The sequence below is a fragment of the Aspergillus brunneoviolaceus genome, assembly GCF_003184695.1.
Source record: "Aspergillus brunneoviolaceus CBS 621.78 unplaced genomic scaffold BO95scaffold_112, whole genome shotgun sequence".
Classification (NCBI taxonomy): domain Eukaryota; kingdom Fungi; phylum Ascomycota; class Eurotiomycetes; order Eurotiales; family Aspergillaceae; genus Aspergillus; species Aspergillus brunneoviolaceus.
This window is the reverse complement of record NW_020290842.1, coordinates 44,974-70,073: the sequence shown is the minus strand read 5'-3', so window position 1 is coordinate 70,073 and position 25,100 is coordinate 44,974. Positions and strand designations below refer to the sequence as shown.

At 50.7% G+C, this 25,100-nt stretch overlaps 11 protein-coding genes across 11 annotated transcripts; 5 read left to right on the top strand and 6 right to left on the bottom strand.

Moving 5' to 3' along the window:
• Positions 1-59: 59 nt before the first annotated feature.
• Positions 60-2,288, bottom strand: BO95DRAFT_376496 (putative GTP binding protein; the record flags this gene model as incomplete). Its single annotated transcript, XM_025583210.1, has 6 exons — positions 60-146; positions 204-1,390; positions 1,446-1,580; positions 1,639-1,758; positions 1,814-1,948; positions 2,000-2,288. The coding sequence occupies 6 exons, from the start codon at positions 2,286-2,288 to the stop codon at positions 60-62; spliced, it is 1,953 nt and encodes a 650-aa protein (XP_025436582.1).
• A 942-nt stretch (positions 2,289-3,230) lies between these two features.
• Positions 3,231-3,971, top strand: BO95DRAFT_425625 (dolichol-phosphate mannosyltransferase subunit 3; the record flags this gene model as incomplete). The annotated part of the gene is made up of 3 exons (XM_025584716.1): positions 3,231-3,278; positions 3,343-3,411; positions 3,493-3,971. The coding sequence occupies 3 exons, from the start codon at positions 3,231-3,233 to the stop codon at positions 3,652-3,654; spliced, it is 279 nt and encodes a 92-aa protein (XP_025436581.1). The 3' UTR covers positions 3,655-3,971.
• Positions 3,972-4,421: 450 nt separating this feature from the next.
• BO95DRAFT_437041 (xanthine phosphoribosyltransferase) lies at positions 4,422-5,420 on the bottom strand (the record flags this gene model as incomplete). Its single annotated transcript, XM_025585259.1, has 5 exons — positions 4,422-4,470; positions 4,541-4,653; positions 4,718-5,030; positions 5,094-5,200; positions 5,388-5,420. The coding sequence occupies 5 exons, from the start codon at positions 5,418-5,420 to the stop codon at positions 4,422-4,424; spliced, it is 615 nt and encodes a 204-aa protein (XP_025436580.1).
• Positions 5,421-6,860: 1,440 nt separating this feature from the next.
• On the top strand, positions 6,861-8,415 carry BO95DRAFT_519045 (putative short chain dehydrogenase/reductase). Its single transcript, XM_025592006.1, has 7 exons — positions 6,861-6,983; positions 7,091-7,203; positions 7,274-7,325; positions 7,377-7,384; positions 7,447-7,598; positions 7,675-7,769; positions 7,822-8,415. The coding sequence occupies exons 1-7, from the start codon at positions 6,940-6,942 to the stop codon at positions 8,198-8,200; spliced, it is 843 nt and encodes a 280-aa protein (XP_025436579.1). The 5' UTR covers positions 6,861-6,939; the 3' UTR covers positions 8,201-8,415.
• A 327-nt stretch (positions 8,416-8,742) lies between these two features.
• BO95DRAFT_488682 (succinate--CoA ligase (GDP-forming) subunit beta) lies at positions 8,743-10,882 on the top strand (the record flags this gene model as incomplete). Its single annotated transcript, XM_025590520.1, has 8 exons — positions 8,743-8,796; positions 8,878-8,961; positions 9,026-9,098; positions 9,155-9,254; positions 9,318-9,863; positions 9,918-9,964; positions 10,021-10,313; positions 10,386-10,882. 8 exons carry the CDS (start codon positions 8,743-8,745, stop codon positions 10,518-10,520), a joined length of 1,332 nt encoding a protein of 443 aa, XP_025436578.1. The 3' UTR covers positions 10,521-10,882.
• A 113-nt stretch (positions 10,883-10,995) lies between these two features.
• BO95DRAFT_376498 (F-box domain protein) lies at positions 10,996-12,754 on the bottom strand (the record flags this gene model as incomplete). The annotated part of the gene is made up of 4 exons (XM_025583211.1): positions 10,996-11,812; positions 11,939-12,333; positions 12,407-12,572; positions 12,657-12,754. 4 exons carry the CDS (start codon positions 12,752-12,754, stop codon positions 10,996-10,998), a joined length of 1,476 nt encoding a protein of 491 aa, XP_025436577.1.
• A 1,849-nt stretch (positions 12,755-14,603) lies between these two features.
• On the top strand, positions 14,604-16,720 carry BO95DRAFT_469152 (HSF-type DNA-binding domain protein; the record flags this gene model as incomplete). Its single annotated transcript, XM_025589419.1, has 6 exons — positions 14,604-14,983; positions 15,076-15,174; positions 15,245-15,312; positions 15,373-15,713; positions 15,789-15,858; positions 15,912-16,720. The coding sequence occupies 6 exons, from the start codon at positions 14,604-14,606 to the stop codon at positions 16,718-16,720; spliced, it is 1,767 nt and encodes a 588-aa protein (XP_025436576.1).
• A 758-nt stretch (positions 16,721-17,478) lies between these two features.
• Positions 17,479-18,480, bottom strand: BO95DRAFT_425609 (DUF3245 domain-containing protein). The gene is made up of 2 exons (XM_025584715.1): positions 18,212-18,480; positions 17,479-18,093 (listed from the first exon to the last, which is right to left on the bottom strand). Exons 1-2 carry the CDS (start codon positions 18,391-18,393, stop codon positions 17,595-17,597), a joined length of 681 nt encoding a protein of 226 aa, XP_025436575.1. The 5' UTR covers positions 18,394-18,480; the 3' UTR covers positions 17,479-17,594.
• Positions 18,481-18,748: 268 nt separating this feature from the next.
• On the bottom strand, positions 18,749-19,826 carry BO95DRAFT_448253 (oxidoreductase-like domain-containing protein). Its single transcript, XM_025587807.1, has one exon. It carries the CDS (start codon positions 19,792-19,794, stop codon positions 18,955-18,957), a length of 840 nt encoding a protein of 279 aa, XP_025436574.1. The 5' UTR covers positions 19,795-19,826; the 3' UTR covers positions 18,749-18,954.
• A 172-nt stretch (positions 19,827-19,998) lies between these two features.
• BO95DRAFT_519039 (uncharacterized protein) lies at positions 19,999-22,396 on the top strand. The gene is made up of 2 exons (XM_025592005.1): positions 19,999-21,029; positions 21,079-22,396. The coding sequence occupies exons 1-2, from the start codon at positions 20,161-20,163 to the stop codon at positions 22,076-22,078; spliced, it is 1,869 nt and encodes a 622-aa protein (XP_025436573.1). The 5' UTR covers positions 19,999-20,160; the 3' UTR covers positions 22,079-22,396.
• A 561-nt stretch (positions 22,397-22,957) lies between these two features.
• BO95DRAFT_457712 (60S ribosomal protein eL13) lies at positions 22,958-24,217 on the bottom strand (the record flags this gene model as incomplete). The annotated part of the gene is made up of 5 exons (XM_025588495.1): positions 22,958-23,392; positions 23,554-23,712; positions 23,849-23,895; positions 24,053-24,086; positions 24,215-24,217. 5 exons carry the CDS (start codon positions 24,215-24,217, stop codon positions 22,958-22,960), a joined length of 678 nt encoding a protein of 225 aa, XP_025436572.1.
• Between the last annotated feature and the right edge of the window lie 883 nt (positions 24,218-25,100).

Here is a 25,100-nt window from a genome sequence, read left to right as displayed (position 1 = left end):
TGAGCACCTTGCTCTTTCTCCGATTGACATGCCTTATAAGGTTGGTTAATTGTGCTTTTTCAGTTAGTGAGCTGAAGGTGTCTGGAGGCATGGCTGTTCATCAGTCTTTGCATACTGGCCTTCGAAGGATCCGGGAGGGTGTCCAACTGTAGAATATGATTAGTGTATCGCAGACGCGGTGATTAGAGTCCGGATCAACTTACATCACTCTTCAGCAACTCTTGCATAAGCACGATGATGTTGCCGCGATCCTTGTTGAGTTGCAGGTTGTCTGCCTCGGTGGAATCGGTAGAATCTGCAGCAAGCACTTCCTCGAGCACTGGCAGAATGCCCATTTTCTCTATACATTTCGAGGCTACAATCAACCCACCTTGTGTCGACGCCATCAAAGCAAGAGTAAACCAGCCCTCGCTCCGAACAACTGGCCATTGTGACTGGGTGATCATGGCACCCACAGGTAAGGAAACATCGTCGTGCAGCTCAAAGGCTTTTCTAAGGAGGCCCTCGGCATCGCTATCCTTCTCACGCACTCTGGGGACCAAGGTGCGGCATATAGAAGCCACGATGCGCCCAATCTCCGTTTTGATGGGGGCTGAGTCTGTTTTTACAAACAGCGCGAGGAGCAATGAGAGGTAGGTCTTCTCTTCACCCTCGACCTCCTTGTCACCCACGGGAGCCTCCTCAAGCAAGCGAGCGATGTTCCCCACCGAGGAGATGATCACCTGCCGTGTGATACTAGTTGCAACAAACTGGACCTGGGGGACTGTCTCATACTGCCAGAGGCTTGAAACGGCAGGAATAAGGCCTGCCTCTCCGAGCCGAACTTTATTGATACCGGCAACTGCCAGGTTTTTTAAAAAGCCGAGTGCAGAGTGGAGCACTGCACCCCTGGCTTCGCTTCTCAGAAGCGATATGAGCGCCTTGTGAATGTTCAGCTTTTCAACCATCTCTTCGCAGACTGCATCCGATCTTGCCAGATTGCCAAGAACAACACACGAACAGATCTGAAGCTGGTCCTCCTTTGCCTCCAGCCAAGAGCCCAGTAAGCGCACAAGATCGGAATCAAGCGGATAGAGCTCTGCGAATAGCGGCAATGCGGAGACTTCGGCTAGAGTCTGATTTATCTTCAACCGGGCCTGTGCCAAGGCATGCATGTCCTCTTTGGAACATTCGTCATCCTTGAATAAAAGCGATCGCTCGAGAACTGATAGAACCTGGGGCATCAAGCCATTAGACAGACACGTGGTTTGAAATCGCGTTTTGTTCAAGTAAGCACCGAGACAAGTAACGAGAGAGGCATAGTGCGCTGGAGATAAGCTCGCCCTCTGTTCATTCAGCAGGTCTAGAAGAAGCAGTAATGTGGCATCTGGGGATGAGGAAATCCCTTGCTCTGTGAGGATACCGTTAGTCTAAGGAGAGTCTCAAGGGTCGTTCGTCACGCATACCTTGTTCCCCAGCCAGTTCAATAAGCTCGTAGACATAATCAAGTAGAGCCTGGTGCTTCGCAAAAGCGTTATCCTTCAACAATCTCAGGAGAATATAGGTAATCTTGTTGGCAGCTATCTGAGACTGGGCGGGTTCTATACAATGTCAGCCCTGAGGAATGTCCATTCGGAAAGAGTACAAATCAGCATTTACCAAAATCAATGCATATATTATATAGGACAGGTATAGCCACCTGAATAAGCTTTGTGTTTGCCAGGTGTCGTATAATGGCGGAGGTGTAGTTTTTTTCAACTAGGATCTCCCTGTTCTCATCTACCTAGTAGTCAGTGCTAGACTACGCTATGGCACGGACAAACGCGAAACTTACTCGTATCAGCGCAGGAATTTCCGACTAGTCGCAATGCTTGCAGGAGAAGGTCATCATCGATAGCCTCCGTTGATGCTACAAGCCGGAGAAAGAAGTCTAGTATACCAGCTTGCCCATACAAAACGCGCCAAGGTGCTGTAGCTCGATTAGGATACCAACAATGGCTACAATGGACGGCTGCCTTACCATTCCTACTCCCATTAGCCAGAGCCTCAGCGGCCGGTAGCAGATACTTGGTCCTGCATTTCCAGAGTTTATAGAGAATCTTTTCATCGTCTATAAAGGCTTCAATGGTACATCGCTCCTCTGCTTTCCTTAGCGACTCCTGTAAGGAAGTCAACAAAGACTGTTGATCTTCAAGTGGCACCGGTTCAGACTCTTCCACCACCAGTCCCATAGGCGAGAGGGCCAAAGTCGAGAACACTTGGTCCAAGTCTGGACACTCAATCCCCTTTGATGGCGCTGCTTCCGTCATTGCACACGACGAACCAATGGCCACATCATCGCCTTCTTTGGCCCTTAGTACGTCTGGTGCGGTGCTCATCTTTCAATTTGCAGTTTGAACAACGTATCAGTGCATCAAGCTTGTTTGATAGCCTCAATTGAGCCAATGTATCTCGGATACAATGGTGGGCAGATGGCGGCCTCTGTTTCTGGCTAAATCAGTTTTATCCAAAACCGAATCTTCCGTCAGGTCGACAGTATCGCTGGAAGGATATATATACGAATCTGTCCCTTCCCTTGGCCCGGGGTCTCGGTTCCCACTGAAAGACAAATGAGATGTTTCTTGTTTCTCTTTGTAGATTGAAGCAGAAGAGAGAATCGGTAGTAGGTTGGTAGTACCATGGAGTGTGAGGCACCAATTAGTTAAATATTACCTTGGTTCTGACAAACGTGACAGATCAAGGCGTATCGAAGTCGAGGTATACCTGGGACTTTGTTGCAGTCTGCGACATGCGACATAACCATGGTGAAGCTGTTCTTCTTACTGCTTACTTCTCATCTGATAGCATTCGAGTGAGGAACCCCAGTTACTTCCATTAGCATCTTGGGTTGGGGGGGGGGGGGGGAATTGCAGTGCTCTCCTGTTAATGTAGTGTCCAGTGTGTCAAGCATCAACAGAAACTGGTAATGTGGTAATACGAAAGGTATCTTACCAGATGCCAACCTGTCATGAGGGGCGGCGGCAGCAGTACGGTGGACACAGCGGCCATGGGGCGCAGCCGGTCTCACCTACAGCGCGTCTATACCGCGAAGAAGGACAGCACTGCGGTTCTTCAATCTAGTCACTCATTCCTATAATTCAAAGCACCCCTTCAACAAACCTTTCGCCTCGTCCGTCACATTGTATCGGCCTGATCCCCTGTTTTGTGCTCGGACTCGTACTCAACAGGCAAACCAAGATCATCAAATCACTATGACGCGTGCTCAGCAGACCCTCTCCGTTCTCCTGCTCGTCTCCTCGGTATGATGGATAGCCTCGCCCTCACAACTCTATGTTGATCGCTAATGCAAAGTCCTGGATTCAGCTCTACCTTTCTCTATACCTGGGCCTTGTTCCTCTCAACGAAACCATCCAGAATGAGATCATTCCTGTCGTACGTCCTGCAATGAAACCCGGCTCTTTCTCTGTCCCCTGCCTCTTACCCCGCTGACCATCTGCGTCTTTTTTGAACCAGCTTCCCTTCTATGCTCTGATATGCTTCGGATGCTACCTCCTCGGCCGCTTGGGCTTAGCGATTCTCACCTTCAACGATGTCCCGGAGGCGCACACGGAACTGCAAAAGGAGATCGAACAGGCCAAGGCCGAATTGCGTAAAGCGAACATCGACGTTGACTGAAGTCATTAGCGCAGGCGGACGGTTGGACCATTCACACCTCCAGCAATGTACTTTATTGTGTGGAATCTGTACAATTTATGTTTATCCGATAACGCATCGCATATGAGAGGGGGGTTGGCGTTTGGTGCGGCACATCCACAGGCATTGATTGCTACGGACAAGGATCGATATTACAGGGGCTGCAAAAGATTGGCTGTAGCTTAGGATTTATCCAATGGATGATTCCTATAATTATATCGCTTCACCTGTGATGCAGTAGTCTGTCATCTAAGCTATGCAGGGTCCTATAGGCAATCTAGACCAGGATCAGCTAGGTCAAGGACAATAACCCGAGCTGCTTCAATCTTGTTGTGCCGGACGTAGATCCAGCAGGGTACGCTGAAATGTGGGGATTTCCCGTAACTAGTTATGATGGTTCGGAGGTTTTAGCGCAGTATTCGAAGACGATACGGCCGTCTTTCTAGTTCCGTGGGCATGACGAAATATCACATTCGCGAAACGGGCGGGATCGTCCACATCGAATAAAAAGTCGCAGCATTTTGGCATGCAAAGCCAGACGATTTGATCTTCAGTGGTCTCTTGCTTTTATTCTATAAAAATCAATCAAATAACACCATCCAGCAATGGCCAATGTCGAAAAAAAGAGTATAATGTGTCTTGTAAACCGAAGCGATGTATATGCATAATAGATGAACTGGGATGCAGGAACGGCGGGTCCGGTGCATCGAGCGTCGGATAAGTCATGCAGGTGTTGACGGACAAGGAGCTTAGAAGAGAGGGTTTTCCTTGGCCAATCGGTCGTGCTCATCAATGTCCCTGTTGTAGTGTGTGTCAATAACACCTAACGGCTGCAGAACATTGGATAAATTGCGGAAGAACAACATACTTGGCTTCCCAAGGATAGCAGATCCATACATCCTCGGTAGTAACCGCGGCATGGTAACGACCGGAATCCATCATATCAGCTGGCAAGACACCCTTCTTGGACTTGTTCTTGTTCTGTTTACCAGGTCAGAAAACTCCGAAGTTCTTCTCGGGAGTGGGAGAGCATGGAGAGACTTACGTGAAGCACGAAAATAGAGAAGTTCGTCTTCTCGCCTTCCCGTCCAAGCTGCTTCTGCGCGTCCTCGACATCCTTCTGGAGCTCGCGCACGGCGTATTCGAGGGTCGTGCGAGTGTCGTCAACCTCATCAACAATGAGAATGTTTTTGCCAATCAGGTTCGACATCTCCAAAGAGCTAAGGTCGAGCCACTGTGTCCGGGTGACCTTGGTACCAGGGACCTCCTCGGGATCGCCGCGGCCGAGGTCCTCGTAGAGAGACAAACCGATGGCTTGGATGGGAATGTTGGGCTCGCCCGAGCGCTTCAGGAAAGATCTAGGCACGAGAAGAATTAGAATAGGCACCTCTGGGTTTCACCCAACGTGGGCTGCCACGAACCGGAGGATACGAGCAGGAACATAACCACCACCACCAATGGCGATCATCAAATTAGGGCGGATAGTGGACAGGATCTTGTCGGCAGAGTCCTGGCATAGTTTGTGGACCTATCACGCTCCGATAGACGTTAGCCAAATTATTGACAATAAGTTGATAAACTCATGCTGGACTGGCGGGACAGTGCGCGCACGCGGACAGTGATGAACGCCTCAACGAGTGAGATACTGCGCGAGAGGGGGGGGTGACGCAAATGTCTGGTCTGCAAGGGGCCAAAAAAGAAAAAAGCAAGCATACCTGGTTATAGGTGACATAGTACTTTTGCGTCATTTTGGCGGCGGAGAGGCAAGTAGGCACAAAGTGTTGAATACAGTGAGTACGATAGTAGAGAGATCGGGATTGAATCTGGTGGATTGGTGGATTGGAACTTTGACTGAGCACAGCAGCGGAAAGTAGAGGGGGAAAATTTTTCTAGAAAATGATCGTGCCACAAAAGATAAGACAAGCAATGAGGGGTAAATTTAGGGACACTGAAGAAGAAATAATTATCCAAATTCGAAATTTCTTCTCTATGTCTTTTTTGTTTTCTCTTCTTTTTTTTTCCCGTTTTTGGTTTCCTTACTTAATGACGCACTAAGGGAGTCAAGGCTGCACAGAGCCAAAGACTGGGGATAAGCAGAGGATAAGGTTGCCCGCCATCGCCCGCCTGCCAAGTGCCTAACTAGACATGCAAGGGACCTATCAGCTTACAGTTCCGGCCGCTAAATCCCTGAACTGCCCCGCAGTCTCGCTTCCACAGAGACGGAGTCCGGAGACCTCCGGTAGCCTATGTTAGTTTGTAGGTAATGTTTGTATGGGCTTCGAAAATGTATTCATGCATGTACTGTCCGTCTATGGCACTACAGGAGATATACTCAAATATATCAACTTTGTCCTGTGGCTTCAAAGCTCCTCAAGCCGTCTGTCCATGGGGAGTCGGGGACCGTGTGAGTGGTAGAAAAGGCGCGCACCTTGACCGAACGGCTTCTGCTAGTTTAGGTTTTTATAGTCGTCCTTACCTGATTGTCTATAGTCAGACCTGGCTCTTAGTGCTTGGTGGCTCAAGAGGATCATGGACCAAGTTAAGTCAACTCTAACAATCTCCTGTTTTGTACTAGCATAGCCGGTTTTATCTGGAATCGGAATTTCTATGCCACTTAGTCCCTGGTTACTAGCGACCATGACACCATGTGCATTGGGGATCCCACCTCATTGGATTCCAGACTATAGTTTAGCGGGGTAGATCTGAAGCAATAATACAGATTGAGTTATCAAGCTCCCATATTGTGTACCCGGGGCCTTTCGCAGGATACCAGATCAATAACCTCCAAATTAGAGGGGAGTGGCAGGTGTTTATAAGGCCGAGTATGCCTGCAGGTATTGAGTGAATATATCACCCGATTCATGTTGTACGCAAGCTTTGAGACCTGTGGATTGGGTTATCTTTTTCGCAATATTCTTGTGCGCCAAATCATCATCTATCATCCTCATATGTGATAGAATTAGCTTTTTACACATATGTCTTTCCTTTGTACGGAGTAATTTATTTTATACATGAGATGGATCTCTTATTCCAGATTGTCAAGGGTAATGGCAGGCAGGCACGCGCACGGGTACTTACCGATGCTCACTACGAAAAGGGTTTCTTGGCATGATCCCACCCCTGCAAGCTCATGACAAGAGTAAATGCCGAGGTTCATATATATGTCCCCAACCGTGTGACCGCTATGATCAAAAGTTGCAATTGTACCAAACAGCACCTGTGTACTGAGACTTACGGATATTAACACGCAAATCAAAATATCATACAATGGCCGGCATCGATGACAAGCAAATGTCTGTCCTAATCACAGGGTAAGCTTTAAAATACCTCCTCGATGTGCTTGTGATTCACATGACACCTTGTGAAGCAGCCTTACACAAACACTTAATGGATAGAAACTGACTGCAACGATACATAGGTGTTCCCCCGGTGGAATAGGTAACTCGCTGGCTCGTGAGTTCCACAGAAATGGGCTACGCGTGTTCGCGACAGCAAGAAGTGCAGACACCCTGCAAGATTTGGCATCAATCGGTATTGAAACGTTGAGCCTTGAGGTGGATGACCAAGAAAGACCAAGAAAGCGTACAGTCTTGCTTCTCAGACATCAATGCTAGACTCGGGGGCAAGGGACTCAATTACCTAGTGAATAATGCGTGAGAAAACTTTATACCCAGTTTGAGTTGACGCGCTGACATGCTCTTTAGAGGCCGCAGTAAGTTCTGACTGGTGATGATCGGGTAATCAATGGATAAAGACTGATCTCACAATGGACAGATTACACGGTCCCAGCGATGGAGGCTGAGCTCTCGGAAGTTCGCGCAACTTTCGAAACCAACCTCTTTTCAGTCATCTACATTTGCCAGGTTTTCTTGCCTCTTCTCATCAGAGCCAAAGGAACCATTGTACAAGTCGGAAGTGTCGCTGGGGTATGCATCTACCACGTGAACTAAAAGCCGAGAGAGACGCGTCGGGATTTGCAGGCTGGTGCTAATGCTGACCCAGATTATTCCATATGTCTTTGGGTCGGTCTACAATGCCTCGAAGGCCGCCCTGCATTCATTCAGTGATACCTTACGGGTAGAACTCGCTCCTTTCGGGTATGCGCCCTGCCCTCCTTCTTGCCCGCAAAGGCATCTCTGACCTTTCTAGGGTCAATGTCACCACGATCGTCACCGGAGGTGTACAATCCCGTATTGCTCGGATCAAACGTACGCTCACTCCCAACTCAAGGTATCTCCCAATCGAAGAGGAGTACAATCGACGCGTGGTTCACAGTCAGGATGGGGCCATGCCAAATTCCGATTATGCGCGGAGTGTGGTCTCACAAATACTATATGGACCAGCCCCATTGCGTTGGGTCTGGCCATGGGCGCCAAGCCGTAGCTGGATCTGGGAAGGTAACAAAAGTTGGGTTGTTTGGCTTCTCAGTGGGGGGTGGGCTTGGACTGGCCTGTTCCATTTTATGATGACAAGAATGTTCAAGCTTTACAGATTGAAGAAGGTGGAAGATGGGAAAAAGGCCTTGTGATTTCTTCCAGGTTTACTGGTAAGGGGTCCGTTGTAGTGGGATTTTGTGCTGAGGACGAGCTTGGAAGATCCAATGAGGTAAATTGATCTGGTCTTGGGACAGTCAAGTATGAGCAACTTAGCTAAGGTTTCCACCTTATCCTTTGCGCCTTCTATTGATAACACGAGAAGGATTGAGTCAAGTAGAGAAATATAAAAAAAGGAAGCGCGGCATAGGTACCTTGTAGTATCTACCTAGTATCTGCTCAGGCAGTTGTTCGGGATCTTTATGGCTTACTCATGCCGAAAATGCACGCTGGTTGGCCCGTCAGGTGACCTCTCCGATTGCTACCGCCCGTAACGTCCCAAGGTAATAATATCATCCCGAGTTTCGTAGCCGCGAAAAAGAAAGCTGTTCTCCCATCAGCACCCAACTTCCTCCCTCCCTTATCACCAAACCTCACTTTGGAGGATCTTCTCATTTCTCATAAATCTAGCCTCTCTGACAGGTGTCCCTTGATTCCTCTCCCCTCTTTATAATTTCTTTTCCTACCTGGTGTCAAAATGTTCAAGCTTGCCCGCAGCAAACCGGTTACCGCGGCCTTGAGAGCTGCGACGGTGAGTTATCCTTGCCTACTGAAAATTGTGTTCTTCATAATCCATATGGTCTCATCTGCTAACACTTGTGGTTTCTCATAGGAGTCTTCTGTCCAGTCCCGCCTGGGCCAGCAGCAGAGAAACCTCTCCATCCACGAATACCTGTCCGCGAACTTGCTCAAGTCGGTACGGCACACGCGCGCTATCTACAACCATGTTCTGGCTTTTTCCGGTGCTGACAAGTCGCTAGTATGGCGTTGGAATGCCCAAGGGTGAAGTCGCCCGCTCCGCAGAGGAAGCTGAGGCCGTTGCCAAGTCCCTCGGTGCGTTTTTCCATGCTTACATTTCGAGTCGCGGTTCGCTAAGACTATGATAATAGGTAACGATGATATGGTCATCAAGGCTCAGGTTCTCGCTGGTGGTCGTGGCAAGGGTACTTTCAGTAACGGTCTGAAGGGTGGTGTGCGCGTGATCTACTCGTGAGTGTGACTGGGAGCGTCAGATTTGCTTCTGTCTTTTAACATGAACCATTTTTTCTCCAGGCCTACCGAGGCAAAGATGTTCGCTGGACAGATGATTGGAGAGAAGCTTATCACCAAGCAGACTGGTGCTGCCGGTCGTCTTTGCAACTCCGTCTACATCTGTGAGCGCAAGTTCGCTCGTCGCGAGTTCTACCTCGCCGTTCTCATGGACCGAGCTACCCAGGGTCCTGTCATTGTCGCCTCGTCTCAGGGTGGTATGGATATTGAAGCTGTCGCTAAGGAGAACCCCGACGCCATCATCACTACTCCTATCGACATCAAGGTTGGAGTCACCGACGAGATCGCCACGAAGATCGCTACCGAGCTTGGCTTCTCTGAGCAATGCATTGACGAGGCTCGCGACACTATCCAGAAGCTGTACAAGGTCTTCATGGAGAGGGATGCCACCCAGATCGAGATCAACCCCCTCTCCGAGACTTCTGACCACAAGGTTATGGCCATGGATGCTAAGCTGAACTTCGACGACAACGCCGAATTCAGACAGAAGGAGGTCTTCGAGTGGAGAGACACCACCCAAGAGGACGCTGATGAGGTCAAGGCTGCTACGTATGTTCTTCAAGTGGATCAAACTGATTCGAAGAGTTTCTAATCCGGGTACAGACACGGCTTGAACTTCATCAAGCTTGACGGTGATATTGGATGCTTGGGTAAGATCAAATACAAGAGCTCAGATCAATATGCCTTCCGCTAATCTTCAGTGCAGTCAACGGTGCTGGTCTGGCCATGGCCACCATGGATATCATCAAGCTTAACGGTGGTAACCCCGCCAACTTCCTCGACGTCGGTGGTGGTGCTACCCCCGCTGCTATCAAGTCCGCCTTCGAGCTTATCACCAGCGATCCTAAGGTGACTGCCATCTTTGTCAACATCTTCGGTGGTATTGTTCGTTGCGACGCTATCGCTCAGGGCTTGATCAACGTCGTGCAGGAGATGGGCCTGCGTACTCCCATCGTTGCCCGTCTTCAGGGCACCAACATGGAGCAGGCGAACAAGCTGGTATGAACACCCATGGCTTCTCATCATTCTTAGTATGAGCAAAGTACCGAGCTAACCGTATTGTCTTTGTAGCTCAACGACTCTGGCCTCAAGATCTTCTCCATTGAGGATCTCCAGAGCGCTGCCGAAAAGTCGGTTCAGTTCTCCAAGGTCGTCAAGTTGGCTCGCGAGATCGATGTCGGTGTTGAGTTCACTCTTGGTATCTAAATTCCATGTCGACATAGAGCTGCGTCTCCTTAGCTGATGCTCCACTATCTCTTGTATTTTTCTCTTCTTTGTTTTTCTGCAATTTCTTTTCTTGATATCTATATTCTTCTTTCTGGTGGCCGAGAGGACAGGAAGATTCGAGTTCAAATATGCAGCGAGATGCGGAGTTATTGGCCGAGGAGGGCGACAGCCTTTCTTTCTTAAGGTATGATGCTAACGCACTGCTGCTGCTTAGAGAATGATCGGTCATAAGGAGTTGCCCACGAGTTAAACATAATGGTGATACACGAGATGGATCCAGGCGAGAGTACCTGGGAAATTCTTATAGATGGTTCTGTATATCGTCCATGTCTAGGTTCTTATTGTCAATGTCTTCGTTACAATGATTTAGAATACTCGTGCCATTTGAGGACAATGGCTGTCCCGCTAGAATTGGCTTCCCAATCCCAGAGCCTGATTAGCGAGACATCAGGTCTTAAGAATCATCCGTAAACTCAGCGTGGGCCAGAGTAGCATCTTCTACAGGCCAGGCTCTTGTCTCGGTCTGGTGAACCTGGAGAACAAACTCCCGATCCCCAAGGAAAAAAGCGTCCGCATCGTGACAGCTCGGATCCATTCCTCTCGCCGCTCGATGGGGCGGTTGGGCTGATGTGTTAGATACCCATAGAGCTGGTCTGCCACCGTCCTCCCTGAGGTAGTACAGTAGATTGTGGTCCACAGCCGCCGCATTCAAAAAATGATAGGGCCTATCATCCCAGGTGAATTCGTGCAGACTGATTTCATCCGTTTGAGGGTCGTAAGTAGCTATAATCCATTGAAACGATCGCGTGACGGCCCCGTTCAATGGTGACTGCACGAAGAACACCGCGAATCGGTAATGATTATTGTCCCAAGACCGGCTCAGCATCTCGAGCGACCAGTCCCGATGAACGGCGGATAATGGAAAAGCGCGCTGGGTGTGCGCATGTCCTTCGCCATCCATGGAATATTTTCTTATGCACACTCGGTACGTCTCCAGAAGTTCGATATGAACAACGACAAGGGTCTTGGTGGCGGGCAGCAAATCTAGTACTGCCACTTGGGGAACATTCTCGATTGTGTGAGCGGTACGCGACCACATGTCCCAGTAGGTCACGAATTCTGTATCGATCTTGTCCCCAGACTCCGTGACCGTATAACTGTTGTAGGCCACGGCGACTGTGTTGTCGCGTACCGCAAAGCCGGTCACGTTGAGGGATGGGATACGGAACCAGGCGTGCTCCTCGGTCTCCAGATCCCAAACATGACAATACCTGAGGGAAATCAATATATCCTATGAGCCCTTGCACGCACTACACCTCAATATCATCCGATCATGTTTCTCGAACTATCATCTAGACAAAGGGGAGTATAAGAAGAGGGGGAAAAACAAAACTTACGCGCGAGTGCTAGTCGCTACAACCACGGAGTTCGAGATTCCCACCAATCGAAAGCGATCACGGTTTTCGGTGCAAAACTGCTGCCTTGTAGAGTTGCGAATACTGTGTACAACGAGGAGGTCGGGGCTCCTAAGCCATGCAAACCTCCCGTGGGCGTAAGCGAAGGTGTTGGGCGTGGGGGCGCTGTGGGGGTTTGGTTGGCCATCGATCACTTTCACGGCCCTCTGTGCGGCGGCGGCAGCGACGGGTTGGCCGCGCTCCAAGTAGAGCCTCCGTTGAGCGTACCGCGTGATCTCGGTTGTGGTGAGGTGCGTACTGGAGTTGTTTGTCCATTGGCGATATACGGTGCGCTTGGTAGAAGCAGATGACAGAAGCGCGTGCCATCGTCTCGAGACCTGGGGAGTACGAGCTGCGTTAAGTCCCGGTCCATCAACAAGTCTGCTCCCCGTGTCCCTGATAGTCACCTACTCTCCTGAGCACGTGAAGATCGGAAACACTCAGATGCTGCACAATCTGAAGGGCGATCTCGGGCAGGGACTCGCCTAGGATGTCTTTCTGGAAGGTCCGCTGTTTGATGCATGCGCGTAAATCGCACCATTCGGTGGAGTTCAGTTGGTTCAGCAGTTCATGATACCTGCGACTTGAAACTTAGCACTATCACGTCTGGACGGGGAAACAGATAAGGAAGGGGGTGGGCGTAGGACGAGTTGGCTCATACGCAGCTCTTCGGGCGGAATTTGTGCTCAGATTATTAAAAAGAGAGATGATCTGCTGGATGGTTGTGGCATTATCACTAGACGGTGAATCCAGACTCATAGCTGAATTCGGGCACTGCGCCGGAGGGGAAAGGGGTTGGGGGGGGAACGTTGTGGGGTTAGAGAACAAGGAATCCCCAAAGGAAAAGTCCAGGTAGAGTACGGAGTATAGCAGTGCTTGTGGCGTGATTAGACAGGGAAAGTTGCAAGAATATAATGTGAGGAGAGAGGATGGAGCTGTCACATTGACTATTGTAGATTAAGTTTTATTATTGACAGGACAGGATTTCCGGCTATGGATCAGCTTGGGTGTCTTGTTATGGTAAATTACCATAGATACCCAGAAAGATATATAAAACTACTAAGTTATGAGTATGACTATGTAGCTTTACTTATGATTAGCATAGTACAATGTAGGCAAACAGACTGAATAAGTATCAAATGTGTTTTCAGCTTCATTATCCTTCCAAAATATGCACCCAGCCTTCCTTGTTCATCTCCTTATTTAGGGTGGTTACTATTGTTGCTTGTGATTGATTAATTGATCCTATTGTTCTCTCCTCTGCGGTTCCTCCCGCCGACGTGTTCAGAATAAAGTACGAAAGGTTCTCCAGGCAGCTTACTTGTACTGCACCTAGTATGTTAATTTATGAGTAACTAGTACGAGTACAACTGTGACTTTAAATTATGCTAGTTCCAACGGAACAAGCAGCCTGCGCTGCAGATCTGATCGTCTTCTGGCCCCCTTCCACGACGCCTCGTCCCTGATCGTTTTCAGGGACTCACTCCTCTTCGTCCTCGTCGCACTGCTGTCCAGTCCAGTATATCCCTTCATATCCTAAGGGTTTCAGAAGGGAAGAGAGGAAAGGGAGAGGAAGTCCTCAGTACCTAGTATTGAAGATGATATGACATCGAATGGAAACCAGCAAGCAACACGAGACAACGAGACTCGTTGACCATCCACGGGGGTTCTCTTCTCTTGCTTTTGAGCTCCACCGAGGAAGCTATGTACGGACACGAGAAGCATCCATCCAACGGACTGACCAGCAGAATGAGCCTCGAGCAAAATTTCAGGAAAAATCGATTGAGAAGAAACGGGGGGGAAAAGAAAAGAAAAAGAAACCCGAAAACTGAAAACTGAACTGAAAATAGGCCAGCAAAGCTAGGGTCGACCAATGGAACAAGCCCAGGATGATTGAGGCAGCGGAGAGACTTTTGAAGAAGTGTTGATCCTCAGTTCCAGTCCGTTCGGCCCAGACCCTCTTTTTTCTCCCTCTTGTCTCTCTCTCTCTATCTTGCGGTCTCGCGGTCTTGCAGTCTCGCAGTTTCTCTGTCTCGTTCGTCTCTATGGGCTTGTAAATCATCATCATCCTCATCATCATCAATATAATTCATCTATTTACCCTTACCACTATTTACACCATTCCCTCGATCTATTTCTTTCTCCCTCTGTAATTTAAATTTCAATTTCTCTTTTCCCTCTTCCCTCCCTCCCCTTTTCCTCTCTTCAAATCTAGTTCTCTTATTGCCCAATCTACTATTGTTCCTTTCCTCCTATCGCCATCTGCCTTTTCACACTAAACCCGCCCCACAGGGCAACCTCAACTTCTTCCTTTTTTTCTTCCTCTCTCAATTACATGGTTCAACAGAAACCCAGAAGCCTGACAGAAAATAACGAAAAAAAGGCACCCAACCTTATCATTAGACTGGAAGGAAGGAAGACCAGAATACGAAAAGCAGCATTGAATTTTGCTGGGTCTTTCTCTTCCTGCCGGTCTATCTCTCGGTCACCCGTCCTTCGTTTCTACCTCCCCCCCCCTCCTCCTCCTCCTCCACCACCTACTCCTCCGTCGCCGCCGCCGCCTCCTCTTGCTCCTGTTCTCTTTTCCTCTAGACTTTTACCGCGCGAGATGAGCAGCAGCCTCGCCGATCTTCCCTCCAGGAACTCCCTTCTCGCTGCTCCTCCTGCTACTGCTGCCACCGATGCGCCGGGCAAAGTCCGAAAGATCCCTGTCCTCTCCTCCGTCGTTCCAACATCCTTCCAATCGAACGGTGATCCCATGGATGTCACACCTCCAGCCCCGGGCCCTGCGCCCCCCATCCACAGCAGCCCCGATAGCGATCGAACGGGCACGAACCTCAACATCACTACCACGACCGCTCCTAACAGCTCGGCCGACTCGCAGAGTGTGAATCACCATCATCTAGGCCCTAATCAGGCAATCGGTGCCGCGGCCGCCGCGCAGCAGCCAAAGGTCGTTCAAACAGCTTTCATCCACAAGCTTTACAAGTACGTCAGCCGTCCAGCTCAATCGTCTTTGTCTCCATCAGAGATGCTACTCCATGTTCTCTGGGTTCGCACACTGACAATCAAATGAGTAGTATGCTCGAAGATCCCAGCATTCAACACCTAATATCGTGGTCCAATACCAATGATAGCTTCGTTATGTCGCCCACCTCTGAATTCTCCAAAGTACTCGCGTGAGTCTTCCTACTCCAGCGCGCCGGATCTATCCTACAAATGAGAGGAGGCGCTGACCGATCTATGCAGCCAGTACTTCAAGCACACCAATATATCCTCATTCGTCCGGCAATTGAATATGTATGGATTTCACAAAGGTATGCTGGTCCAGGCTGAAGATGGAGGGGTGCACCGTTACTGATGTCATTGGACACCAGTGAGCGACGTCTTTCATACTGGGTCTCCGGATTCTGCTCTCTGGGAATTCAAGCACGGAAATGGCAACTTCAAGCGTGGCGATCTTGTCGGCTTGCGTGAAATTAAGCGACGCGCATCCCGCCATGCGTTGATTCATCGCGATTCATTTCCAGGCCACAAAGCTGCCTCGCAACCGGGCACGCCAGCTGAGCCTGTTCCGGATGCCACTGAAGCACGCTTGATGAACCTGGAACATTCAATGTTCGATATGCATGCCCGTCTCACGCGCGCCGAAGAAGGGAACGTGGCGCTCAATGCGCGATGCCAATCGATGGCGGAAAGTTTGATCCGTTGTTATCATGTGCGTGGGCCCGATCATTCCAAATTCTATGCCAGCTATGCGGCGAAGGCAGTACTGATCTCGGTTTCGGAATAGTGGACACATTCGATTTCCCGATTCCTTCAAGGGATGATTCCTGATCGCGAAAGCATCTTGTATCGGGATGGTGAGCTTCGTCGCCTTGAGTCCTTGAAATCCGGGTGACCTAACCTGTAGCAGTGACCGGCATGCAAGCCGAGCTAGAGAAGCATTTAGATGCCGTGCGGTCTCTCGAGCACTCTCAGGATCCTTACCTATCAGTCCGCCAGCCTTACGTTGCCAACATCTCTGTCGAACCCGGCCCGCCGTTGTCCCCGCGTCAAATCCCTCAGGAGGATGGACGTCGTCCTTCGATGATGGAGAATCCGTCTCGGCCCAACATGATTCGCCCTCCTGTTCCCCCACATTTGGCTGCTTCCCCCCGTCGCTTCGGTTCGATCGGGGCCGGGCATTCCTCCCCGAACTACAGCCGCCCCCAGGTGCCGGCTGTGGTCACCCCACAACAGCCTGTGCCTCATCCCCTATCTTCGGTCTCGTCTCCTCCAGGCCCCAACCTCACTCGTCGCCATACTTCAGCCGATATCAGACAGCATGGCTGGCCGCCACCGGGAGTGTCGCCATTCCCTTCGACTCATTTGCCCACTCATGCGGCGAATCCCTGGTCGCCGTCGCGACACCGAACTCCGACCTCAAGTGAGCAGCAAGTACGCGATGTGTTGGCGCAATACGAAATGGGCGCCCCACGGCGCCTACAGGAGAGCACTCGTCATGCGACTCCTCCCTTGCACCCCGATCAAACTGTTCCCGCCGATAATGGGTGGCCCCTAGGTCCCAGGTTCCCTCGCCACGAAATGTCCCTCCCTGCAACACGGCGCTCCAGCATGGCAAGCAATGTTCATTCACTTCTCAACCCCGCCGATACGGCTGAGCGACCGGACGAAGACCAGCATGCGATGGCGGACGATCGGAAGCGGAAGCGGCTCGAGTAGACCACGAGACGCACAAAGTTTCGGTTTTGTTTCAGGCAGCGCTCTCAGGCAGCTTCTCGAGATCATCATAGTATGCGACTGTAACGAACTCAATTTCTCGATACAGTCTCCCTAATTCATCTTCGAGTGTGGCGCAGACGCTCGGAAAGAAAAACGATTTGGAAAAAGACAACAAATACACCAGTCCCTCCCCATCGTACACTGGCCAAGTCTGCGCAACGGGGGCATCACTCTGCCTGTAATCTTTCATATCTCTCTTACACGCTCTTTCGATAATTCAATTGGGTCGGAGCATTCTTTTGTACAATCATTCATAGGGGTGTGGGAAAGAGGGGCTGGGCTCGTTTGTAGCCTATTACTTTTGCGCAGGGTGTTTCTTCAATTTTGCTAACCTCTTACACTGCTTGGACAGCATGCATCATTGGTGGTTTTACCTACACCAAACACTTTGGGATTATCACTATCGATTCCCATAGTTCACACCGCTGGTTCTCCCAGTCAATCGATTGGTGGCCATGCATACTCGAGCATTTCAGGCTAATTGGGCCACTTCTGTTTATTTATACTATATACCCTGGGTTGAGTGGAACAGAATACTGCTTGGGGACACTAATTTAGAGATGAATCTATAGTGACTATTTGACTAAGACAATGTACAGAATTCAACTTCCACACTAGGCAAAGACTGGTTTGTGTCGGCTATGCTGAGTATATCGATATGATCACTAAGCCAAGAACAAACGAACGAACATTGGTCGAGGTCAGTGTTTGCTTGATATATGGTATGCCACCAGATCGAGCGGGTATCAATATTGTGTTTGGTTTATGCCTATGTACACAAGAGTGGTCGATTACCGAAACACGTACCTAGTAATCACCTCTTCTTTCTCTTCTTCGACCGTTCGGCCAAAATCTCATCCAAAAAGCTTGTGCCCTTTTTTCTACCTCTTCGGCCAGATGAGGGTTGCGATGGACCGCTTTCTAGTTTGTCGTCGCCACCAACATCTGTCGCCTTGGCCTCGGAGCTCATGTTTTCGGTTTCTCCCCGGGTTTGTTGAGGAGGGGCATCTGCTTTCCTCTTCCTTGAAGACGAGTTATTCTTTCTGCCAATAAGAGCCAGGCGACCTTCCTCCTCATCGTCATCTTCCTGGTCAGCCCCGTGACCGGCGCCGGACGACGCCACCTTCACCGACGGTCGGCCTGTAGCGGTACCAGCGGAGGAGGCCCCCATCTTTGCATTGGCCTTGGCCGCCATGACTTTCTGATAATTGCGACCGAGAAGCTGTTTCCGTAATTTGTCATTTGAGTCCAATTCCGTGCGATTCCAACTTCCATCCGCGGCTTTCGTCGGCAAAGGCGCTCCAACTCCGAGCCTGTAATTCTCCCCGCCCAGAATCAAGAGGTCAGCGACACGAACCAAGATATACCTCGCGAGAGGAAACACGTTTTCTCAAGTCAACGGTATTTTGGCTGGGGAAGGGGTTCGTTTACGTTTCTGGGACCGCCGTGAATATCTCATCCTCTTCGCGCTGCAACTCCTCTTCGGATTTCACATTGGCTTGGTCCTCCGCCGTCGGAGCTGGGAGCCATGATGCGACAAGCCGCTGGCTACGGGCCAGTGCGACATTGGCCTTGTTGAGGATGATGTCTGTTTCCAATTGTGATATTGACATCCTGGGAAGAGTGTTTCTGATCTGATTATTCGGCTCGTAAGGTCAATGAGGGTGCCCTTCTGGGTTTGATTTTCCGAGAGAGCTGCGTTTAATTCATATTGAACTTTTTTTTGCGATAGCGAGGCGGCAGATTCGGGCAGAACCCATATTGGGGGACTGGGGGTTCTTCACCGCTTTTCAATCTTTTGGTGATAAGGTTTGATTGAGTTGGGATTCCTTTATACTGCAGAATTGAAGTATGTTTTTGCATGCTCTATGTAGAGTAAATTATTGTCGGTTTGCGCATGTACCGTGGACTGTATGTTTGGGGTGATATCGCAGTTACTGATACTATGCGTCAAGGAATTTTATTGAAGGATCATCTTGTTACTACCATAGTGGTTTATATACACCTCACGCACGTCCGGAAGGCTCTAAAAACATCTATATACTTAATATATATACACAAACACACGCACACGCACACACACGCACACAAAACCATGGGAGACAGGGTATAATCATCGTCTAAAGGAAGAGGGAGGGATCGGGAGAGGCGTAAAAAGTCTTTCATCAATTGTCTCACGTGTGGGCTTCCTCTTGGTGTTTTCGCTTCAACTTCTTCTCCGTCTTCATGAACTCCCGGATCCCGACGGGGATATTGGCAAACAGATCCTCATTGGGATCCGGCAGCGTCCATTTCGTTTCACTGCCCCCGCCGTCGTCGTCCATACTGCCGCTGGCGGCGTTGACCTCGGACCTCGGCGTCTGGCGCTGGTCCTTGCCGTCGCTTGTTGCGGGCGAGCCCTTTGCCTTCGCCTGCGCAAGCCGCGCGGCCCATTCTTCCAACTCGTCCCGATAGTCGTCCCACACGCAGTGAACGCAGCCGCTCATGCAGCAGTTGTCGGGTTCCTCCGGACGCGGGGGGATCGCGACCCCGTTCACGGTTCTCCAGGTCGCGTCCGGCGCGGCCCCGGGGTCGTAGCGCGAGGCTCGGCCGGGGCCTGCGAGACGGGTCCCGAAGACTATGGCCATTTTCTCCTCCGGTGTCTGGGGCTTCTTCGTTGGGGGGACCGGTTCCTCGGCTGGCTCGCGGGATTGTAGCCGGGGAGGAACGGTCTGCCGGTCGTAGGGGGAGCGGGTCGAGAGAATATCGTGGTAGTAGCCGGCAAGTGGTTGCGCTTGCGTAGTGCCGTTCTCGCCTGCCTTGACCATTCCGTTGCGCAGAGCGGCGGCATTGTCATGCGTGGCTAAGCGGCGAGCGGAGAAGGAGAACGCATGTTGTTGTCTGATTATGAAAGGCGCAATTTGGGGCAATCCACGTATATTATTGCTGCTACTGCTGCGGATTGCTGCTGCTGCTGCTGTTGTTGTTGTTGTTCGCGCGAGGGATGGCGCGAGAGTCAGGAAGGGGCATTCCATTTGTTCTGGTGTGTCGACGGAGGAGGGGAAAGAAAAGCAGGCAGAAAGAGGAACTCGAGGATCGCCGATGCGGTCGGTTATGTCATAAGGTCCCTTCAGTCGAATCGATTGTATGCAGGCAAACAGTGCAAACAGCTTTTTCCCGACAATCGCTTGGTTTACCGTCCGCCCGCCGGACTGGGCGCATGTAAACACCGGTTCAATCTACCTTCAGCTCGGTTCGTTTCTTACACGCAGACTTTTTTCTTGTTCCTTTCCACAGCATCGATAAATACCAGAAAGGGTGGTTATTTCAGCGCTTGTATCGCACCCCGAGAGACACCTGTGCGGAGCAATCCAGTAGCTGTTGGTGTCAGCACGTCGCAAATGAGCAATCCCCCTCCTCCACCGAATGTCGCGCAACCACAAACGAACGAGCGTGCCTCGTTCCAGGCATCGACAAGAGCCAGCTTAGCAAGAGCACATCCCACTCTCCTCGAACGCGCGCTGAGCAGATCGCCCGTGCGAAGCCCACCCAAACCGACTAAGGCGGATGCGCGGGCTGTCGGCTTGAGAGACCGAAAGGCTCTCAGACCATCATTGACTTCGTCTGGCAGTCCACTACAGCCTCCCAAGAAGACGAAGCCGTCGCCGCGACTATCCGGCGGGCTCAATGTCTTTGCTGCACCCCCGAGGCGAGTCTCTACTCGAATAAGCGCCTCTGATTTGGCTTTTGGGTCCCCCGCTTCGACGCAGCGGAGTATCGAGGAGCCGCGACACATCAACACGCCAGATGACCAACTGACATCGGAGCTGGGTAGCGTAACCGGGGATTTGGACGTCACCGGGGACCTCAGTCAGCCTTCTTTACAGGAGATACTCGAAGAGCCAGATCTTCCGCCGACACCGACACAACTGGGGCTGGAACCGCCACCGGGACGCTCAAAGGGGCTTTTGAGCAGCAGCCCTAGTTCACAACAAGCAAAATGGGGGAGACGACGAACGACGGACAATCCTGAGCAGACGCCATCGAGATTGAGGAGCGTCAACTATGGAGAGGCGGACGACATGACGGAATCGGGACCGACCATGGATTGGGAGTCGTTCCCGGAGCACATCCTGAAAAAGCGAAAGCTGAGGAATGAGCTCTCTGACGAGATAGAACAACTCAAGAAGGAAATTGCCGAATTGGAAGATTGGTCAAAGGAGTTGAGCCAGGGCGATGAACACACCGAACGTGACTTATCAAAGTTAATGTATGCTCCTCCTGACAATGGCTGCAAGAGCATCACTGACCGGTTCTAGTACCCTGCTATCATCCGCTCACCCCACAGAAACAGCGCCATCTGGTCCTCGACCAACCGCGGCATCGATTTCGTCTCTTATCTCGGCTTTGCTTCCGTTCGCTACGAAGGCCCCCCCACCACCGACTGAAGATACACTACCGATCAATCCGTTTGCGCTGGACGAACATGCCCACAAGAAACCTTATCTCACAGCTTTCGCACCCTTGGGCCTTACCGCATTCTCAGAGCTTGTCCCAGCAACCACAACTGAGCCCCCCCTGGAGAGACATGTTTTAACTTTTACCGCGCCGCATCCGTTCCCTTCCAATCGCTTAAATGTAGCCGTTACGTATGACGCCAATCCACAGACACAAACCCTGGTCTCAATAAGAGTATCAACTGCAATTCAAACCGCCAAGGCCGGAATGCCCGCATCCTTACAGCATTGGACGGAGATCCGACTCGCCAACCCGCTCCTGAGACTTGACGTCACGGGACTTTGCTGGGGAATCAATCGGTACTGGGAAGCTGTGATATCACGGGCACAACTGTGGTCACAGATGGAGGAGCAACATGCAGATTTGATCCCTGGCCATAGGAGGCCCAGTGCCTCCCCACCACCGGGCTCCGACAAGCAAAGCACGCCTGATCTGCGACGCATTCTGCCTCACCTCGAGCGAACGTCTATACTCTTTGAATCGAAGGCCAGACGCCTGAGTCTGCTCCTCTCCTGTGAGTTGAGAATCGACGAATGGTCAAGCGAACCCCAGCTTGTCCCCGGGATCAGCATTTCGAGCATCACCTCCGACGGGGCTCCTGGCCGGAAAGTCGAGCAAGAGTGTAAAAAGCTATTTCATACTATGTTGATGGAGAAATTAGACAGCCAGCCTGAAGGAGTCACCGGCGACTCAAGCGAGATCCAGACCGGCGCCATCTTGCGTGCTACGGAGTGCGTCGTGAAAGTTCTCTTTGGAGATAGTGACGAACTCGATCATGGTTCCGCGCATGATGCAGCATAGAGTTATCGGCGCCTACGGGCTTAACAATGGTCAGGTAATGATCAAGTGTGTTCACACGCATCTATGTCTATGGCGTTTGATTGAATCCATGCGTGTGGCGTTGTTGCGTGCTAAGGTTTGGGCGCGTTTCATTTCTTCGAATCTAGGAGTTTCTACTTGTTTGGGTTAGGTTTGGAGCACGGGTTATACCACGGGCCGTTTTGAAGGGAAACTATGTTGTGGAGAGGTAACAGTGAAACGGTTTAATTTGCAATACGATAGGCTGCTGGGCCGGGTGTGATAGGGAGAGCGGATCCAATGCAAGCTTTCAATCCCCGGCATGTGTGCCCATAATCAAGGATGAATGACAGCAGCAAATCTTCCTTTCTTAAGCCCGTACATTTTTGACAGGGTAGGTTTTCTTCACAGAGAGCGATCTGGGCCCATATGTTCTCCACTTACGTTCGCTATCGAGCACGTACCTAGACTCGCAAAGTAGGATGCACTAGACCGTGGCAGGGTTTCTACAAGATATACAACCCGGTGGAAAGACCGTGATATTGACCTCTGCCGTCTACTCGTCAGATCAGGAAAAACATGTAGGTAATTCTGATGTGGTTTGGGGGGGGGGTATCTGCAAGGTCTTGATGTGATTTCTGGTGGAGGAGGAAAAAATAAAACTTCTGATGACAACCGAAGTCTGGGGAAGAAGACCATCACAAAAGATCGAAAGTCGTAGTGGTGGGGCATGAACTTGGGACATTTGCATTTCGAGGTGTTTGGGAAGCTTTTTAAGTTAAGGACAAAGGTAAGAGAGGAAAAAGAGGAGCCACGCCATGCCACAGTAGACTAATCCCCGACTTGAAAATCGACCCAATCATCATTAGTAGTGAATCACATTTATTTCTTGGCAGCAGACTCCTCCTCAGCCTTGGCCTTAGCACGCTTCTCACGGGCACCCTTGTAGCGGGCCTCGGAGCGGGCCTCACGGAGGCGGCGGTAGGCAGCCTCCTCACCCTTGGGGAGGTCGTCGCGCTTGACCTCGGTGACGGCCTCGGCGGCGGAGACGTTCTTGATGGGGAGGGTGGGGTTGACGCGGGTGACGAAGCCCTCGGTCTTGCCCTCAGCGAAGGCAGCCTTGGCGGCGTTTACCTCCTCGGCAGAAGAGTCGAGCTTCTTGAACTGACCGCTCTTGCGGGGGAAGAGGATCAGGCGAGCCTTGTAGTCCTTGAGGCGGGCGACATTGGCGACGAGGGACTCCTTGGAGTAGTTGACACGGCGGTGGTCAACGGCGATGCCGACGGTGGGAGCGAGCTTCTTGGGGATACCAGCTTCCTGTTCGGGTGTGAAACCAAAATGTGTAAGCCTTTGGATCCTGAATTTTATTCCTTCATGTGCGTGGCGCTGGGGTCCCCAGGTCGAATTGGACAGTTCCAAGCCACACCCCCCCCCTTTCAACCTTCTTCGCTCCGGGATTCGTAGGAGTGTCTCTTTACCTTCAGCTCAGCAAGGGTGAAACCACGACCAGCCCGAACACGGCGGTTGTACTTGATAGTAGGGCAGCGCACAACGGGGCGCAGCTTGTCAACCGGACGAGGAGCAACGGCGGCAGCCTTAGCGAGACGAGCCTCACGACGGCGGTGCTTGCGGCCAGGCTATAAACCAGAAAGAAAAAAAGTCAGTCCACACCATCTTTTCTCAGCGATCCTCGCTTTTCCCATGTCGTTCGTATCAAGGCGAATTGCGATCCATAGAATCGTAATATTGGATCGTAGAGAAGGAAGAGCGTACCTGGTCGAAGTGCACGCGGACACGACGCTGCCAGTCCTTGTGGAAGTCTGAGATAGAGAAAAAATTCCATCAGTCCATGATACATTCGATTTGACCCAGTTCGTCGTCCATCATCCGGTGTATTTTTTTTCCCCTTCTCATCGTCTCCATCCCTCTCTCGCTCGCCCTGTACTCTTCGCTCCGTATGGCGGGTGCATTACTCACGCTGGTTGAGAATCTGGTTGTTGTGCTTGATCGCCTATATCACACCAAGAACAAATCCATCAGCATTCACCGTGTCGAGAAACCAACGTCGAGAGACAGGGGGAAAAAGCCCATGATCATCGTGATTGATCGATAGACTATCGCGAGGGACGCATAACGCACCATTGTGACGGATGGGGATCAAGGCCGGGAGATTGTCGTCGTCGTCGTGGGTGGTTGCTGGTCGTATCTCAAGACTCCTCGCCTCAATATTAGGTGGAACTTTTTTTGGTGTGGCTAACCCGCGCAGAGCCGCATCGCCTCGCTTAGCGAGCCCTACCCTGCTTACCCAATCCGGAAGGCTCGTCCTCTTGTCCGCCTTCGTCTCCGCCTTTTCCGAACCGCAATTCCCAGTGACTTTGGATCGCTTTAATCCCCCAGTAGACACTGCTCTTGTTATGGAACATGAACTATTGGTGATCAAGAAGTCATATTTGTGTCATGGTTGTGACCCGACACTTCACTGCTCATCATATAATTTACCCTGTTTTCCCTTTTTGATACCTCACAGTACCACTCACTTCCTTCTGCCATTTCTGTCTTTCTTGCTTAGTCAGACGACCTGTCTCAGTGTCTACATACCTTGATGAACTACCTCCACCATCCCCAGTCTTCACTGGTATACCATTTAAGATGTCATTGCCAATGTGCTCCAGCTCGGTTCAATTTGAATTTCATTCATCTCTAACTTTCGCTAAATTGATCAATAACTCCTAAAATAAGAGTACCTAGTCGCTCACAGGATATGCTCGAAAAGCCAACGCAAAAATATCGAAGACAAAATCCGGGGCAGATAAGATCACACAGGGAAACAAGCTGCTCTTAAATAAGACCAGTCTTTTTCGTCATTTCTTTGAATGTCGTAGCTCATCACTTTTCCATGTCCTGGGAGAAAGGCTCATATGCAGAAAGCAAGGTATAACGCAATCAGACCATCCGCGTCGACATAGGAAGGCGTCTCTCATGTCGTTGACGACAGGACACTAGTTCTGATAAAGGTTCAGGTTTG

Coding starts and splice junctions, on each gene's coding strand:
- BO95DRAFT_519039 (XM_025592005.1), top strand. CDS start 20,161: ATGAGCAATCCCCCTCCTCCACCGAATGTCGCGCAACCACAAACGAAC. Junction 21,030..21,078: donor CGTGACTTATCAAAGTTAAT/GTATGCTCCTCC, acceptor GACCGGTTCTAG/TACCCTGCTATCATCCGCTC.
- BO95DRAFT_519045 (XM_025592006.1), top strand. CDS start 6,940: ATGGCCGGCATCGATGACAAGCAAATGTCTGTCCTAATCACAGG. Junction 7,599..7,674: donor AAGTCGGAAGTGTCGCTGGG/GTATGCATCTAC, acceptor ATGCTGACCCAG/ATTATTCCATATGTCTTTGG. Junction 7,770..7,821: donor GTAGAACTCGCTCCTTTCGG/GTATGCGCCCTG, acceptor TGACCTTTCTAG/GGTCAATGTCACCACGATCG.
- BO95DRAFT_448253 (XM_025587807.1), bottom strand. CDS start 19,794: ATGGAATGCCCCTTCCTGACTCTCGCGCCATCCCTCGCGCGAACAACA.
- BO95DRAFT_425609 (XM_025584715.1), bottom strand. CDS start 18,393: ATGTCAATATCACAATTGGAAACAGACATCATCCTCAACAAGGCCAAT. Junction 18,094..18,211: donor TTCACGGCGGTCCCAGAAAC/GTAAACGAACCC, acceptor GGAGAATTACAG/GCTCGGAGTTGGAGCGCCTT.